Source organism: Ambystoma mexicanum, chromosome 8 (genome assembly GCF_040938575.1).
Source record: "Ambystoma mexicanum isolate Mex_15411 chromosome 8, UKY_AmexF1_1, whole genome shotgun sequence".
NCBI lineage: Eukaryota > Metazoa > Chordata > Amphibia > Caudata > Ambystomatidae > Ambystoma > Ambystoma mexicanum.
The window spans coordinates 411,232,247-411,247,756 of NC_090929.1; the positions used below are offsets into that span (position 1 = coordinate 411,232,247).

At 44.4% G+C, this 15,510-nt stretch overlaps 1 protein-coding gene across 1 annotated transcript in view; it reads right to left on the reverse strand.

The window, feature by feature from the left end:
* Window positions 1-15,510, reverse strand: part of CLCN6 (chloride voltage-gated channel 6) — a 510,100-nt gene that overhangs the window by 341,355 nt on the left and 153,235 nt on the right. The window contains exon 8 of the mRNA XM_069609912.1: window positions 7,697-7,764. Coding sequence (XP_069466013.1) covers window positions 7,697-7,764 — 68 coding nt within the window. The remainder of the gene's footprint in view (window positions 1-7,696; window positions 7,765-15,510) is intronic.

Genomic DNA, 15,510 nt, shown 5'->3' on the forward strand with positions numbered 1-15,510 from the left:
AGCTTGTGTATAGGAAGTGCGGTGATCTGAGGTGGGGGGGCTTTAACTGTGTATTGAACCCTGGGGTGGACAGGTCAGATGGGAAGGTCGATAGGTCTGCCCCAGCTGCTAAAGTGTTACAAACTGTGTTCGATGATTTTGGGATGGAAGATGTGTGGAGGATGAGACACCCCCAAGAAAGGCAATATTTGCATTATTCTGCCCCGCAGCAGTTGCATACAAGGCTGGACTATGTCTTCGTTACATAGAGGTGGCCGCAGAGAGTACACAGGTGGAATATAAAGCGAGGGTCCTTTCGGACCACTCGCCCCTGATCCTTGTATGGCAGTACTGCCCTCCGAGAGCAAGGATTCCGACATGGCGCCTTCGGGCGGAAGCACTCAAGGATCCCTTTTTTAGGGAGGATATGAGAGAAGAGATCATAACCTATTTTGAGACAAATACTGGTAGCGTGGACTCGGCGGGTACATTGTGGGAGGCCTTCAAGGTTGTTATGAGAGGTATAGCCATCGCTAAATCTAAAGGCCTACAAGGTGGGATTCTGGCTGACCTACAAGAAACAGAAAAGGAACTGGAAAAGGCACTCGAAGGAGGAAGTAACACAGTGAGAGACATGGAGCTAATACTTAAACTACAGCAAAAGCGTGCGGGGTACCGGGATAGACTATGTAACCTCAATTACAAAAAATATAGAGAGACAGCATGCAGGAGGAGATAAAACAGGAAGGCTTCTGGCATGGTTATACAAGAGCGAAACCCCCAGACCCACGATCAGAACAATAACGAGGGAAGATGGTAGTCTAGCGGATACCCACGAGGGAGTCAAAGAGTTTGTAGATTATTATAGGTTACTATATGGGGATGAGAGAGGGAATAGCCATGAGATGATAGGAGAAACACTAGAGGATATAGGGTTGCCAAAGATAAGCGTTGAAGAAAGAGAGGAGTTGGACGCACTGATTACTTTGGAGGAATTAGCAGAGGTGGTGAGGAAACTGCCGACTAGTAAGACCCCGGGAGCTGACGGGCTCCCAAGTGAGTTTTATAAAGTATACAAAGAAGAAGTGCTTCCCCCAATGTTAGAAATGCTAAACGAAGCGTTTGAGGTGGGACGGCTGCCAGAGTCACTCAGGGAGGCGATTATAATACCGCTCCCCAAACCTAACAAGCCGGGGCATAGCTGTGGCTCTTACAGGCCTCTGTCGATGTTGAACAAGGACAGCAAGATATTGACGGCTGTCTTGGCAAATAGACTGCGTAGAGTCATCGGCAAACTAATTCATCCCGACCAGACAGGCTATGTCCCGAATAGGAATATAACTCATAACCACAGGCGTCTCCAAAGGGTTATTGAACGGGGAAGTGACAACGAGGGTGAAATGGCAATTGTGTCCTTGGATGCAGTTAAGGCCTTTGATTCGGTTAAATGGCTGTGGCTGCTGGCGGCTTTGGCAGGATGTGGAATGGGGCCTGGATATATACAGTGGGCGAGGATGTTCTATAGTGAACCGTTAGCCAGAGTCAGAACGGCAGCAGTGATATCTGAAAGATGGCAACTCCATAGAGGCACCAGACAAGGATGCCCATGGTCCCCAATGCTCTATATACTAGCCTTGGAACCCCTAGCAATATATCTTAGACAACAATATGACACTGTAGGCATCTCAGTGGGTGGGGAACGACACTTGATCTCCTTATATGCAGACGACTTACTGCTGTACTTGAGACACCCAGAGGAAAACCTCCAATACATTTTGGAGGTGATGGAAAGATATGCAGGGTTGTCGAGTATAGCAGTGAATCCTCAAAGATCTAGCATTTTCCCACTGGGCAGCTATAGGGGCATTCCCTTGGGACAGCTGCCGGTGTTGCAAATACCATGGGCAGTCAGCACCTTCCGTTATCTTGGGATAGACGTGTACCATACAGTGGAGGATGAGCACAAGCATAACACGGAGATAGCTATTAAGAAAATTGAAAATTGTATGAAATTTTAGGTGAAGCTGCCCTTGGCAATGATGGGACGCGGGGCAATGTTGAAGATGGTGGTCTTGCCTAGGCTCCTGCACTATTTCGGGAATATACCGTACTGGATACCCAAGACGTTTTTCACTAAACTGAACAGTATGTGTAGGGATTTCCTGTGGCATGACATGCGAAATAGAGTGGCACTATGGAAGTTGCAGAATTTTTATGAAAAAGGAGGATAAAACTGCCTAATTATGAGGTCTATTATGTGGCGAGCCAACTGCAGTATGTTGCCAAGTGGCTCTCAGATGAGGAGACCCCCGAATCAAGGTTGTTTGGACATCACTGTACCCCATTTTATTTGAAAGAGATGATCTGGCTGGCCAAAACAGAAATGGAAGGGCGCCCCAAGATGATGATGCTTGGGTGGAGGATGTGGCGCCGGGCGTGCCTGATGATGGAGAACCCAGTCCCGTGCTCCCCACAGTTACCACTAGTTACACTCACAGGGGAAGATAAGCAGCTGAGGATGATAATCAGGAACCACTGGGAATCGGTTGGGTTAGTTATTATGGGGGACATCTGGTGGGAGGGGGCCATTGCAGAGTTTGGAACACTAAGGGAAGAATCGGGGTTACACATGGGCCAATATATTATGTATCACAGGATGGTGCAGAGAATTAAAAGAACATGGCCCGAAACTGTGCTGGAGGAGGAGCCGGATGCTACCATAGATATATGATATAGCAGAGGAGGGCCATGAGATCTCCAGATTGTACGAGATGATAATGTCTAAGGTTGGGAAGGACTTAACGCAATTAAGGTTCTACTGGGAGGAGGAAATAGGGGCCCCGGTAGAGGATGGGATGTGGGAGCGAGCCCTGGGATACCATAAAAAAGTGTCAAGAAATGCGAGATTAAAAACAGATACAACTATATATTACGCACAGAGCGCATATGAAACCCCAAAGGATATCATGGTTTGCAAATGCAGGACGACAGGCATCTCCCAAATGTGACGAAGAAAAGGTCGCCATGGTGCACATGTTTTGGTCATGCCCGGTTATTGAACGATTCTGGGGTGAGGTAGCACAGAAACTAGCGGAGAAAGGGGTCAAGATTACTATAGATACAGTCTGGGCCTGCTTGCTGGGGGGGTTCCCCAGGTCGCAGAAACTAAAGCATGTTAATAAATTGAAAGACCTAGCATATGTGCTTGCAAAAAGAAGGATTGCCATTGGATGGAAGACATGTCACAGACCACGGGTGGAGGTTTGGTGGAAATAATTGCAGAAATGGGCGGAAGCAGAAACCATGGTATGGCAAGAGACGAGTAATGTAGGGGGAGAGGATGAGACGGGAACCCTAATGGCCTAGAAATTATTAGTAGCTGAATTGTTTGGATCAATACAGGAATCGACAGAACTCACGGAAAGGGAGACCCTGCCTTCTGATGCAGGAACAGAGTGTAGGAATGAATAGGCTCGAGGTGGGGGGTGGGATAAGGGAAGCAGTGACTAAAATGAAGCAATGTACAATGCGTTGTTGATATATGCACTGCATGTTTGGTTTGTATTGTTTTTGTTTGAATAAATTAATACAATTATTTTTAATTTTTTTTAAAAGGATGAACATTGCATAATTCAGCAAAACTGGACTCACCCAGCTGGAAGGGTAGTGACTACAGCAGCTGGCAGTATGCAGCGAACTGTCTTTGAGGTACCGCTTTCACATAAGGAGTGGTAAGGAAAAGAATGGAGAAACATCTTGGTGTGGGAACGAAGTTGTTTAACGCTGCTATGGAGACAAGTGAAGTTGTCAACCCTCAATCCGGTCTCAACAAAATGTTTTGTTATATATACTACGACAACGCTGTCTAAAGTATATGGTTAGCCCGAGAGCTATGCTGGAACTACATGCCCAATCCTCCTGGGGGTGATTCTCTTGTTGTCATTCTGGGGTATCCATTCGACACTATGATCGTTGGGTTGTTTACTCCTTTAAGCTTTATTCAGGACATCTTAAATCGCCTTACACTTTTTATCATCCCACCACAAGGGAAGGGGCACTTTACAGATCATTCCCATTCCCGTAGTCCTGGCCCTGTAGCCTAGCCCCATTCCTTGGTGACTAGAATTGGGCAGGTACAGGGGCCTGAGCAGATTCTTATCTGAGCCCCCCCCTGTGCCCACCACCTATTTACACCAATTTTTATTTAGTGGCCCCCCCCTTGGACCTCATGGTACATTTACTAGAAGTAATGATCTCTTCTTTCTAGTACTTACAATTGAGTTTGGTAAGCTTATTACCATAATCCAAAGGCATCATAAGCTTTTGACTCTACCACTTTGGTTATCTGAAGGTACTGTTACACCTCTCACACGGCGTGTTACTTAACTTTCAATCCCGTTGTGGGCTTCGTCAAGGCGTATTCTATTCCTTAGTTAGATTTCAACACAGACATCGAGCATATACTTTAAACAGTGTCGTTGTAGTATATATAAAAACATTTTGTTGAGGCCGGATTTAGGGTTAATAACTTCACTTGTCTCCATAGCAACATTAAACAACTTCGTTCCCACACCAAGATGGTGGGGACCCAAAGTAGCACCAGTGCGCAGGCACGCGGTTGACGCCACGTGGCCTTAAACAGGGCTTCAGCCGCACGTCTTCTTGACGGACGGTGCATTTCTCCTCGGTACTCTTCAGGTAAGCGCCTTCCGCTACCGACATGTACTGTATTGTACTGGCAATCATCCCTTTTAGCAAATAACGTACGCAGTTCTACATGACACATTAATACTTACAGGAACACTGAGCTCTGCAATACATACTAGGAGGTTCCACAAACTGAAGTTCTGCTAATTTCTCCATAGACATGCGATTGTGCCGACAGTATTAAACAGTATTTGTATGCCGTCCTCTAGCTTCCAGCACGCTAGAGTTCTGGCACAGTTTATCTGTGGACACAGATATCTTCCTAATATTTGCAACATAAAAAGCACGCATATAACCTCTCAGCAACACTTGGCTATGAGTAACCATATCTTTCTGATTGCGGTTTCTCCATTCTTTTCCTTACCACTCCTTATGTGAAAGCAGTACCTCGAAGACCGTCCGCTACATACTCCCAGCTGCTGTAGTCTCTGCCCTTCCAGCTGGGTGAGTCCAGTTTTGCTGAATTATGCAATGTTCATCCTTGTATTGGTATATAAGAACACGCTAGTACCTCCACTTTGTTTTACATGAAACCTATCCTCACTTAACAGGTGTGACCCTGCCTGCGCGACCAGTGTATGGGCCGGAAGGTTAGTGAAATGTACAAGAGCTAGATACACTTGATTTAGTTGTTGCACTACCCATTCTAGTCCCCATACTTAACGGCCTTATCTGTAATCCCCCAGGTGTCTACAAAAGAAATACTATGAACAATAGGAACATATAGCTTACTTGCCCTGAAGATGGATTGTTAGGAATCCGAAACGCGTTGGCAACATACCAATCTGAAAGGAGCTATTTTGGATTTTTGTACCAATCAATTGTGCATAAGCACACAATTTGTGTGAATATTGTAAATACAAGTTGTCACATATTGTAACCTGCCTGTGTATATGCTGATCATATTTGTTTTGACATGAAATGTTGTACATTTGAAAAATTGTATTATTTATGCATTATATGATCCCAATATGTTGTATATGGGTATTCCCTTTACTTTTACGAGGTAAAGCTGTGACCTTTTGTCCACTTCTACGTTCTTTGAATAACATTTGTCTATTTACTAAGCCTTTATGAATTTTGAACAGTTTGTTAAGATCTGTGCTTTATCAAACACAAGTATATTATCCTATTGAAATTCCTGATCATTTGAACTTTTGTTTCTATAAGTGGGCTTACCCAGTAAGGGTCACTCAGGCTTTAGACCACCTTAATGCATTTGGGACTAGATGTCCCCCGAGGAGTGCACTTTAGAGCGACTGTGTGGCAACATATGGTTTTGTTTTACCTAACATTTTTCCAAAGAACATAGATAATAAGGAGAACGAATCAACAAGGGCATGATGTGACCAAGACCATTACACCAACAAGTGCCCCCTATATAGAACTTTATAGCATTTCAAACGTCTTTACTCCTTAACAGGCTTGCTTATCCCATCCTTCTAAAAACGATGGCACTTTCACAGACAATTAAGCAGCTACTAAATACCAAATTCCAAATACTCATATAGGACAACACCCCCAACTCACAAAAAAAGAGCATTGAAAAACATAACAATATGTCAAGTATTCACATACAGTACACCCACCAGAGCAGGAAAGAAACGGAGCAGCATGCAGGCTTCTCAAAATGTTTAGCACTCAAATTCACTACCAATTCCCCTAAAAACAAGACAGCCCCACAAAACTAAAAGGCATAGTTTATGCTCTTAAACCCAGTATGTGTCTGTTTTGTACAGCCCCACAATCGAACATCCAGCCGATACAACTTAATGCTTTACTACAGAGTCCTCTGCCCACCCTCTCCAAAATATACGGCTCAGCATGTTACATTTACAAATCCAATACAATCCAGAGAGCTGGTAACCACCATCTCTTAGCCTAACAAATCACCATACCCCTCTCTCCCCCAACACAAGGGCATATGCAAAATCAAATCAAAGAGCCAATAAAAAAAGGTTAAACCCTGCCCCAAACTCAACATTCCAGAAGGGGGTCAAGTCCCCATTATCACACACATCTGCCAAAAGGAGGTCATCCCCTCAATTATAATAAATGTATTCAAATCAAACTCAAACTACAAGAGAAAGTAAGGGCATTGCCCAATGCTCATGTTTCAGAGAGCAGGGCAGCACTCCAACATAAAATCCAGAACAGGTCACAACCTAGACCCAATGCAAACCTAACAACCACCAAAGAATATCAATCCCTCAATTTCTAACTACCCAGAGCGGCACATCAGAACCACAATACCCATCAATCAAAAGTTTATTAAAAGGACCCTTGTGTTAGACTAGCAGTAAATGCTACTTGAATCATAATGTTAGATCTGAGGCTCTAGGTTAAACTACATAACGCCCACTAATTTGCTTGAATGTAGCTGTGCATACACTGAAACAAGCAGACAGCTACTTTCTGTAATACATTACAATCTGTGTAGGTTAATAGAAAATAAATAGCGTTTTACATGAAACAGTGTTGTGACTTCTGTATGAGAAGCATAAGCTTCTTCCTAATCTCCTTATACCAAGTACATAGAGGTGTGTAAAATGGTATGTAGAATATCCAGCTCAAGTGCACATTTCAAAGGAACTACATCCCATTCACCAGTATAGGTCTTCAGGGTAGCAAGCAAAACCTACATTTAATGATTAACTTTCTATCTTCCAGCTGTGAAGGAACGGTATTCCACTATGGTTCTAAGAGATGTGTGGATTTTAATGGGATACAAGATACCACCGATAGTCTATCCCAAACATTCAGGAGTATTTCGCTATGCCAAAGCTCAGAAAATCCCCTCCATCAGCGCACTATCTAATAACCTGTAACCCAGGTCAAAACACTCCCCTCCTCTGCTCTCTACACAACATCCATGATACATTCCAAATCAGATTCTCCACTGAAGGATCCAGCTGAAAACATTATTTTAATTTGGGACACCCATATTTACGATTGATGTGGAAACCATTTTCTTTAAGTACTTGCCAATATATGGACTCATTAAATTTACCTGAGGGAGACCAGCTCCCACTACAGCACCACTGTGTATCATTGGGCCTTCCTTCCCTACAAAGAGACCTGTAAGGAAATATCGAAACATCAATTAGCGAGATGAGCAAGAAACTACAGCATAAAACCCACCCTTATTGGAGACTGGAAAGAAAATGATACAACATGTCAATTCTAAAGAGACGAACAAGCAATTGGCCAAACATGCCGCATTATGGATAAGCAAATTGTAGAAGAATCCTTCTAGAAACAAAAGCAAATCATTTGTAAAATAGTTGCGTATTAGAGAAAAGTAATCCAACAGTAAAAAGATATATGCTAAACAGACAAGCAAGTGGAGTGCAGACCCAGATATAAAAATACAATCATCAAAAGCTGAAAACAGGCAGAACAAGCCATATGCTCATAACACTAATACTTCAGAGAAGCGCTTATCCTAGTCTTTTTAAAAATAATGCAGAGCAGTGAGCAAAATGTCTGTAACTTAACAAAACTCTTGAAAAAGCAGACCACCACCTTATAACACAAATGATGAACCCCAAGATAAATCTTAATAAACCAAAACTGTAATGACATATATAGTAGAATAATCCATTTGAGCCAAGTCACACATGCCACAACACCATCTAGTAACTATCACAGGAATCTCACCCCCAGTTAATAGCCACATCAGCAAGGCATTGTGCATATGTAAATTAGCCCAAATTGAAGCCTTTTGGTCCAGGAAATAGCCTCTCTCTTACAGGGCAGTGCTATATTATACATAGCTTAAGCAACCCAAGACAGACATTTCTCAAGACTGGAGACAACTACATACTGGGTTTCACCCTTATTAGGGCTCATCAGTGTAGTACAGTCTGACAGCCTTGTGGTTGTAGGATTGGGGCAAGTTCTTATATTTGCCAAATATAGAGAAGTGGGGTGAAGGGGAAGTGGGTGCGTGTGTATTAACATGGTAGCATTGTGACGAGTTACAGATAGCCACCCTGTGGCTGGTGAGAAACCTCAGTCTTGTTGATGTTAAGGTGTAAATGAAATAGCCAGGTTTTCAGATCTTTCTGGAACAGAAGGAAGTGCTCCGGATAGCTACTGGACTTTCGTCATGCCCGAGCGTACCTCAGAGTCTGGCAATGGTCCAACTATATGTATGTCATCAACCACCAAAGGCGTAGCTGGCAGGTAACATGATGTGCCTGATGAGGTAGCCCTGTAGGGGATTACAGGCATTCTTTTCTCTCTTTTTTTCTTTTTTTAACAGGATGCTAGAGTATCAAGCACAGATCGCATTGGGTGGGGGAAGATGTGGCTGAACATGTGTGTCCTGGTCATGGGACATGTAACCTTAAGGAGGGCCAGCTACGTGGGTGTGAGTCCTGCTAGTAGAGATTACCAGCGCATGCACTACCATTCAGAGGTCCTCGGAGGCAGGAAGGATTTGAGCTTGCAAAGTAAGGTGATTTGATGCCAGATCAATTGGGTCTTTTTAGCTACGTGTTGTTGAAAGGATTGGTTGAGGTACATCCGAAAGATTTCGTAAAATTGGTAAATTGCAACATTAATCTGTCCAAGTGAATACCGTCCAGTCACCTTTGAGTGGAAGCCTATATGGCTCGGGTGTCTAGGAGGACGGATTCTGTCTTGGTATAGTGAAGATTAAAGTAGGTGCTTGACATCCATTTTCGAATGGTAACAAGGCCTGTGTGGAGGCAGGTGATGATCTGGGGACCGCTAACTTTTAAGTAAAGCTGAGTGATGCTGATGTATCAGTGGATTGGGATTTCTGAGTCAGTTATGAGTGCGTCAAAGAGTTCGATGTATAGATTGAACAAGACCGGTGGTCATGTGGTGGCGTCTGACCTATCTCAGAGAACCCATATAAATCCCCATGTTGTGTCCGAGAGGGGTGCAAAGAGAACCATTTTATGATGGTGCCTGCAAAGCCAATTCTGTGAGTAAGAAGAGACAGTAGCTTGTCATAGTTGGCGGTTTTGAATGCGGATGAGAGATCAAAGATTAATAGGCATCGGTCTGCTTTATTGAAAACTTGCAAGGCATCATTGACCGCCTGGATGTCACTGTCTCTGTGCTACGTTTGGGGCAGAAGCTGGATTGATAATTCCAAAGCAAGCCAAAAGGGCCAATTCTAGCGAGCAGTTGATTGGCGGAAAGATCTTTCTGTGAAATGGAGGCTATTGATTGCACAATAGTTTGCCAGATCCCCAGGGAAGAAGGTGGGATTTTTCAAGTGGGGGCATATGAGCCCTGTTTATAGACTGTCTGTAAAGGAATCTTCACTGAGAGGAGTTGGCTATCATGAGAAGGGCATTCAGGGAGAGACTAAGTTGTTTGAGGATGTTTACTGAAATGATGGCATCAGAGTAGGCAGTGTGCTTTAGGGAAGAAAGTGTTAAAGGTCATCAGGTGATAGGAGCGATTAGTCCCACCCAGAGTTGCACCGATCGTGGAGGGATTGTAAAAGGGGGGTTTAATTGCTTAGATGACAAAGTGTGCCATGATTATGTGGATTTTGTTGATTAATAAGTCAGAGAGCCTCACATCTTTCTTTTGAATGTGGTACCAATGGATCAGATATGGGGTTAGAGCATTACTTGACAGACGCAAAGAGGGATTTGCTCCCTTTAGGGGCTGTTGCAATGGTGTTGTATTACACCATTGGCCTCAGTGTTAGGGGTGTGATAGTTGGACCGCAAGTGTTAGGAGGTCTTGCGGTTTATGTGTCATATGCCACTGCTTCTCTGATGACCTAATCATGAGTTTGTTACATTGGAGACCTTGGGTGTACCCAGGGGTAGAGGTTTATTTCCTGGCCCAGCCTCGTTTCATTGGTGAGTAAATCCTGGCCACCTTCTTGGAGATGAGGCCAAAAGGGAGGTGACCTTCTCTGGGAAAGGGAAGTTAGACAATCTTTCTTCCATGTTTTGCACCGAGAAGGTTTTGAATGATCGTCTTGAGAGAATAGGGCATTTATCCTGGCCTTTATGGGCTCGCATGGTGTGAGTTAGGGAGAAGATGGATGGCTGTGTCATCAGACCTGTTGTGGGCAATAGGGTCCAAACAGCTTAGGAGGGAGGTGGAGGAGAGGATTAGGTCTAGTGTGTTCCCGTTGACGTAAGTGGGGGAAAGAACATGTTGAGGGAGGCTTAGCAATTCAGTTAGGGATAAGAGTGCTTCACAAGTATTCTTGGTTGGGTGGTGTGAAGAATCCTGCCGATCCCTGCACTTAAACCCTGCCTAAAGTCTCCTGCCACTTGGCATAGGAAAGGCAGACGCTTCCTGATCCTGACCTTGGAGGTGGTGTACTGTGGGAGGATCACATGGGAGTAGGCAAGGCCCAGGGTGGTGAGGAAATCCCATGGGATGAGACACAGTAGTTGTCCTTTTTGCAAGGAAAATCTTCCTAGGTTCTCTGCAAACTTTGCAACACATATAGGAAAGTCACTTAAAATGGAGGAAAATAGTTGGTTAGTGCAACATGCGCTTAGTTCAAGGTTCTCGAGACGGTTTCTTCGTCTGGCAAGTCTAAATCTAAAAACGCAACCTTTAGCTATAAAGGCAGTTGAGAGGGCTTGAAGTCTTGACAAACAGCAAATAATGAAGAGTTTCTGCAGATTTCTTCCAGTGTCTAAAGTTATTGAAGCAGCAAGTTAGCAACTAACAAAGGAGCCCTACAAACGGACTTGAGAAGGGGACACAAGCAGCCACATGGGTCAGATGTAAGAGGGGGTTGCCCTGGAAACCTCAACGTGCACTCTAATGCTTTGGGGCAACTTATTGGAATCAGGTAAGCACTACCTTTTTCACCACAGTACCTTTGGTTTGAAGAAAAGTGTTCGTGTTGGCTCCTCCGCGATGTGGCAGCTCTGGACCCGCCCTCCAGATTCCTTTGTCTGATGACAAAAGGCACGACAATAGACAGTGTCTCTCAGCAGCAGTCTCGGGGGAGAACCTTTAGCACGACTTTCAGCAACTTCTTGGTTCACTCTGCGGTTTTGGCACTTTTTCAACAGCACCAACAAAGGACACAGATTGCCAGGTCAATCATCTTCTTTTCCTGCAGTCCCACACTCTGGTGAGGGGGTCTGTGTTCTTACGGTTTCAGCAAAGATTTGGATGGATTCGGCCTTTCCACAACGATTCACTCGAAATGGACAGCAGGTCTCCTGGTATTGGGGTTATGCAGCTCTGGAAGCTCCTAGGACATCAGGAGATGGCTTGTTTCAAAGTTTATCTTGGGACTGGTTGTTCCCACCAGCCAAAGGGAAGGAGTCCTCTGTCGCATAGAATACAGGGTCAGGACAGCAGTGGTCGCTTCACGGTCTTATAAGGGGTCTGCAGGCTTCTCTGGTCATCGCCTTCTTGGGTTACGTCCGTTTCCTGTGGTCGACTTGCTTTACACTCCGGAAGCCTCACCTTTTATACAGTTCCAGCACACACTCCTCTGCAATCTCTCTCAGCATTTTACAGAAAGGGGCGTATGGTTTTCTAATCAAGACAGCCAGACCCCCTGTGGAAGCTGGACCTATTCAGGCACTCTGTCAGACAAAGGACAGGGGGGTGCAAGACTCCTCCCCCACTTCCTGCTTGCGCAGACACCAGAGCGTAGGCGGGGTTACTTACTGGTTCCCACCAAAGGCAAAATACACACACCGACCTCGCACTCCCAGAACGGTAGAAAAAGGATAAAGAACTACCATGCTAGTAATGGCGAGAAAAAAAAAGGGAGGCCCCAAGTTGGTACTTGGGTGCCCCTATTGTGCAAACCGAGGCTATGGGCATAGCCTGTGGTATAAAAAATACACAATAGTTGATAGAACATGTCCTCTGCCACTAACCATAACAGGTGATTGTCTATATGACTAAAAAGTCACAGGAGCAGAGAGAAGGGGGATACTAGGTATCCCTTTGGCACTCCACTGAAGGTGGTGTGTGCCAATCTCTAAGACTATAGAGTTTTGTAAGAAATACTAAGTATAGTTACTTGAGCATACAGAAAAAGAATCTTAAAGGAGGACCCTAAGGGTTGCCAGCAACACAGCCGATAACGAGCTGTGTACTGCAATAGTAAAACACAGATGGCTTTAAGAGCTATAGAGCAGACAAACTCCATAGTACAGGTAGATTATAAAGAATCAAGTTCCAAAAGACAAAGCCCATAAGAATGAAGGAGTGGAAAAAGGCTCCACTCATTCAGGATTAAAAGAAAAAGGTCCAGAAGTCCAGCAAAACATGCAGGGTGTCTCACTAGGAGAGGGCATGAAGCATAATAATGATAAATCTCCCCAACAGGGAGGACCAGAACTCCCATTTTAGAATGTTTCCCCTTAGTATTGTTAGGTAGGAAAACCCACAGTAGAGTAGGGAAAGTGAGGCATTTTAATATCATTTATAGTCTAATAAAATGCCATATTTCAAACAAATATCAAACAGTTGTCCGCCTCGCATTGCTGACCCCTCGCAGTGGGCCCCGGGGAGATTCAAGTGTCTGAGAAATAAGTCACTTGTGCATGAAATTATGCTGTCAAGATTTAGTCTGTCATCTCATCTAGGGAATTACCACACTTGTGAGGTGGTCTGTAGATTAGGTGGAGTGGCTGTGTTTTTATGTGAGAGGGGGAATTTGCATGTCATGTTTGCATTGTGTTAAGGGGGGAGGGTTATGGATGAACTGAACACGGCCCATCACTTTTGTGGAGTACTGCCACTGCGCCCCCTCCCTTCTCCCTCATCCGACCACATGTTGAATGCTATAACCGCGTGGTATAAGGACATAGAAAAAGATATGGGAGGAGGTTGACGTGAGCCAGGTTTCGGTGATGAAGATTGCGTTGTATTTGTCGTAGGCAATGAGGTCTGAGATGTCAGCCGCATGTGCGACTGCTGATAGGTCGCTTATCAACATGAGGGAGCGTGAGCGTAAAGAGGGTGCATGCTGTGGGTGGCAATACGTATTTTGAGGAGGGTATGTGGAAGGGGTAACCGTGGGTGGATTGCAAGCATTTGACCGGGTAGACCTGGAGAGTGTGGGGATCGGCTGGGCTGTTAGGGGACACATGGCGAGAACTTTCTAGGGAGAGGAACTGGAGGTGTCTGGCACCACCTGAAGGATGAACTGAAGATAGGCGACTAAGATCTCCTCTCCTGAGTAAGGATGTGTATCTCACATGCAATTGACCATAAAAACACAAAGAAAAGAAAGTGCCTCCACTTTATAGTGCAAAGCATAGAAACTCGCTGATAAAAGAAATACGACAGTTACAACATCAATCAGAATGTATTTATATATGGAATAACAATAACTACACGCACAGGAGCTATATTTTACCGTTAAGAGGGATTCTATTGTTTAAATGTCAAACCTTATTACCATCACACCAAGAGTATTTAGGGAACAAATGGACGCATAAATATAAGTGGTATCCATACATACATTTAAAATGGGTATTTTCCTTATCAAAAGAGTACATGAGAACTCTTCTGCAAAAACAATGACAGTTAAAAGTCAGTTCAAGCATAGACATCACACCCACAAACCCATAATAATTCAACATGAGCAGTTGCATTCTGACACTGGCCAAAATAAACCCTTCAGGCCCCCAACAACCATCGACAGCTTACATTTCAACGCTGATTTAATAACCAGAAATCCTAAGGTGGCTCTTCACTGGTCAGCTCTGGGGCAACTTTCAACACCGTAACCTCAGGAGGTTGCCTATTGTGCGGTCCTCCATATGTCATCAGACTATGTAGCATTCCAACTAGCCAAAGTGTTAGGAAAGCTCCACTGTGCACCTTCCTTCAACTACTGCAGGGACCCATAATGAATCTCCTCAGCCAGGATGTCAGCCAAGGCAGGTTTTCGCACAACAGTAAGGCACTATGCTTAGGGTTTCTCTCAGGTGGGATACACAAGTGATCACTCTCTGAGAGGTCACGTACAGGCAAACAACTGTGCTTTCTCCAAATGATGTCCACATGCAGCTGAAGAACAGCATCTGGTAAGCAATGGGGCTGCAGAGCTCTCAGTAGCCGTGGCCAATTGAGAGAATGTGAGTTTTACAACACCTTGCGTGACTGGATTCAGAGACTTGACAGGCCAGAAGCTGTGTGTCATAGCAGGAGAATCAATCTAACAACTCTTATTTTTCCGGTCTAAAACCCTAGTACAAATCACCTTGGCCAGGGGAGCCCCAGCAGGTTCTAGTCACAACCCATCACAGCAGTGCCTGAACATGGTAAAGGAGCAATCCATCAAAGCAAGACCAGCACATTAATATCAAAAGCTGTACAATTCAAATTTAAATTCAGGAAATGTGTATTATTGCATAACCTTATATTTTCCTCTAGTACATTAACTGCCTTGCAGCGAGCCAATATGTTACAGTACTCACAGAAATATAGTTTATAAAACACAAATAACTATATATTTACATTCTGTAGTTGACTTAAGTACTCCTTTAATACATTTTCATCACTTGGCTGAGCGGTTAAACATCTCTACCTACATTAATTTCTCGATTTGTAGTGCATTATAGCCTCCACCTTCATCAACACACTCATCTTCACTGGTAGGGAGTACAACTGTCTTAGGCTTCCGATGCATCTCACAATGTACCGGGTGTAGGGAAAATAAACTTCGATTCCAGGGCCTATAGTGGGCAGTGCACTCCGGGAAATGGACTTGGGGCATTCAGATACTCCCACTGGTAAGTAGAGGGGTCTCATCTATGGGTACCTCACAATGTATGCCGGGAGATTCATAACCAAGCTTTTGGATTGCTCTAACCTCCTGGTGCG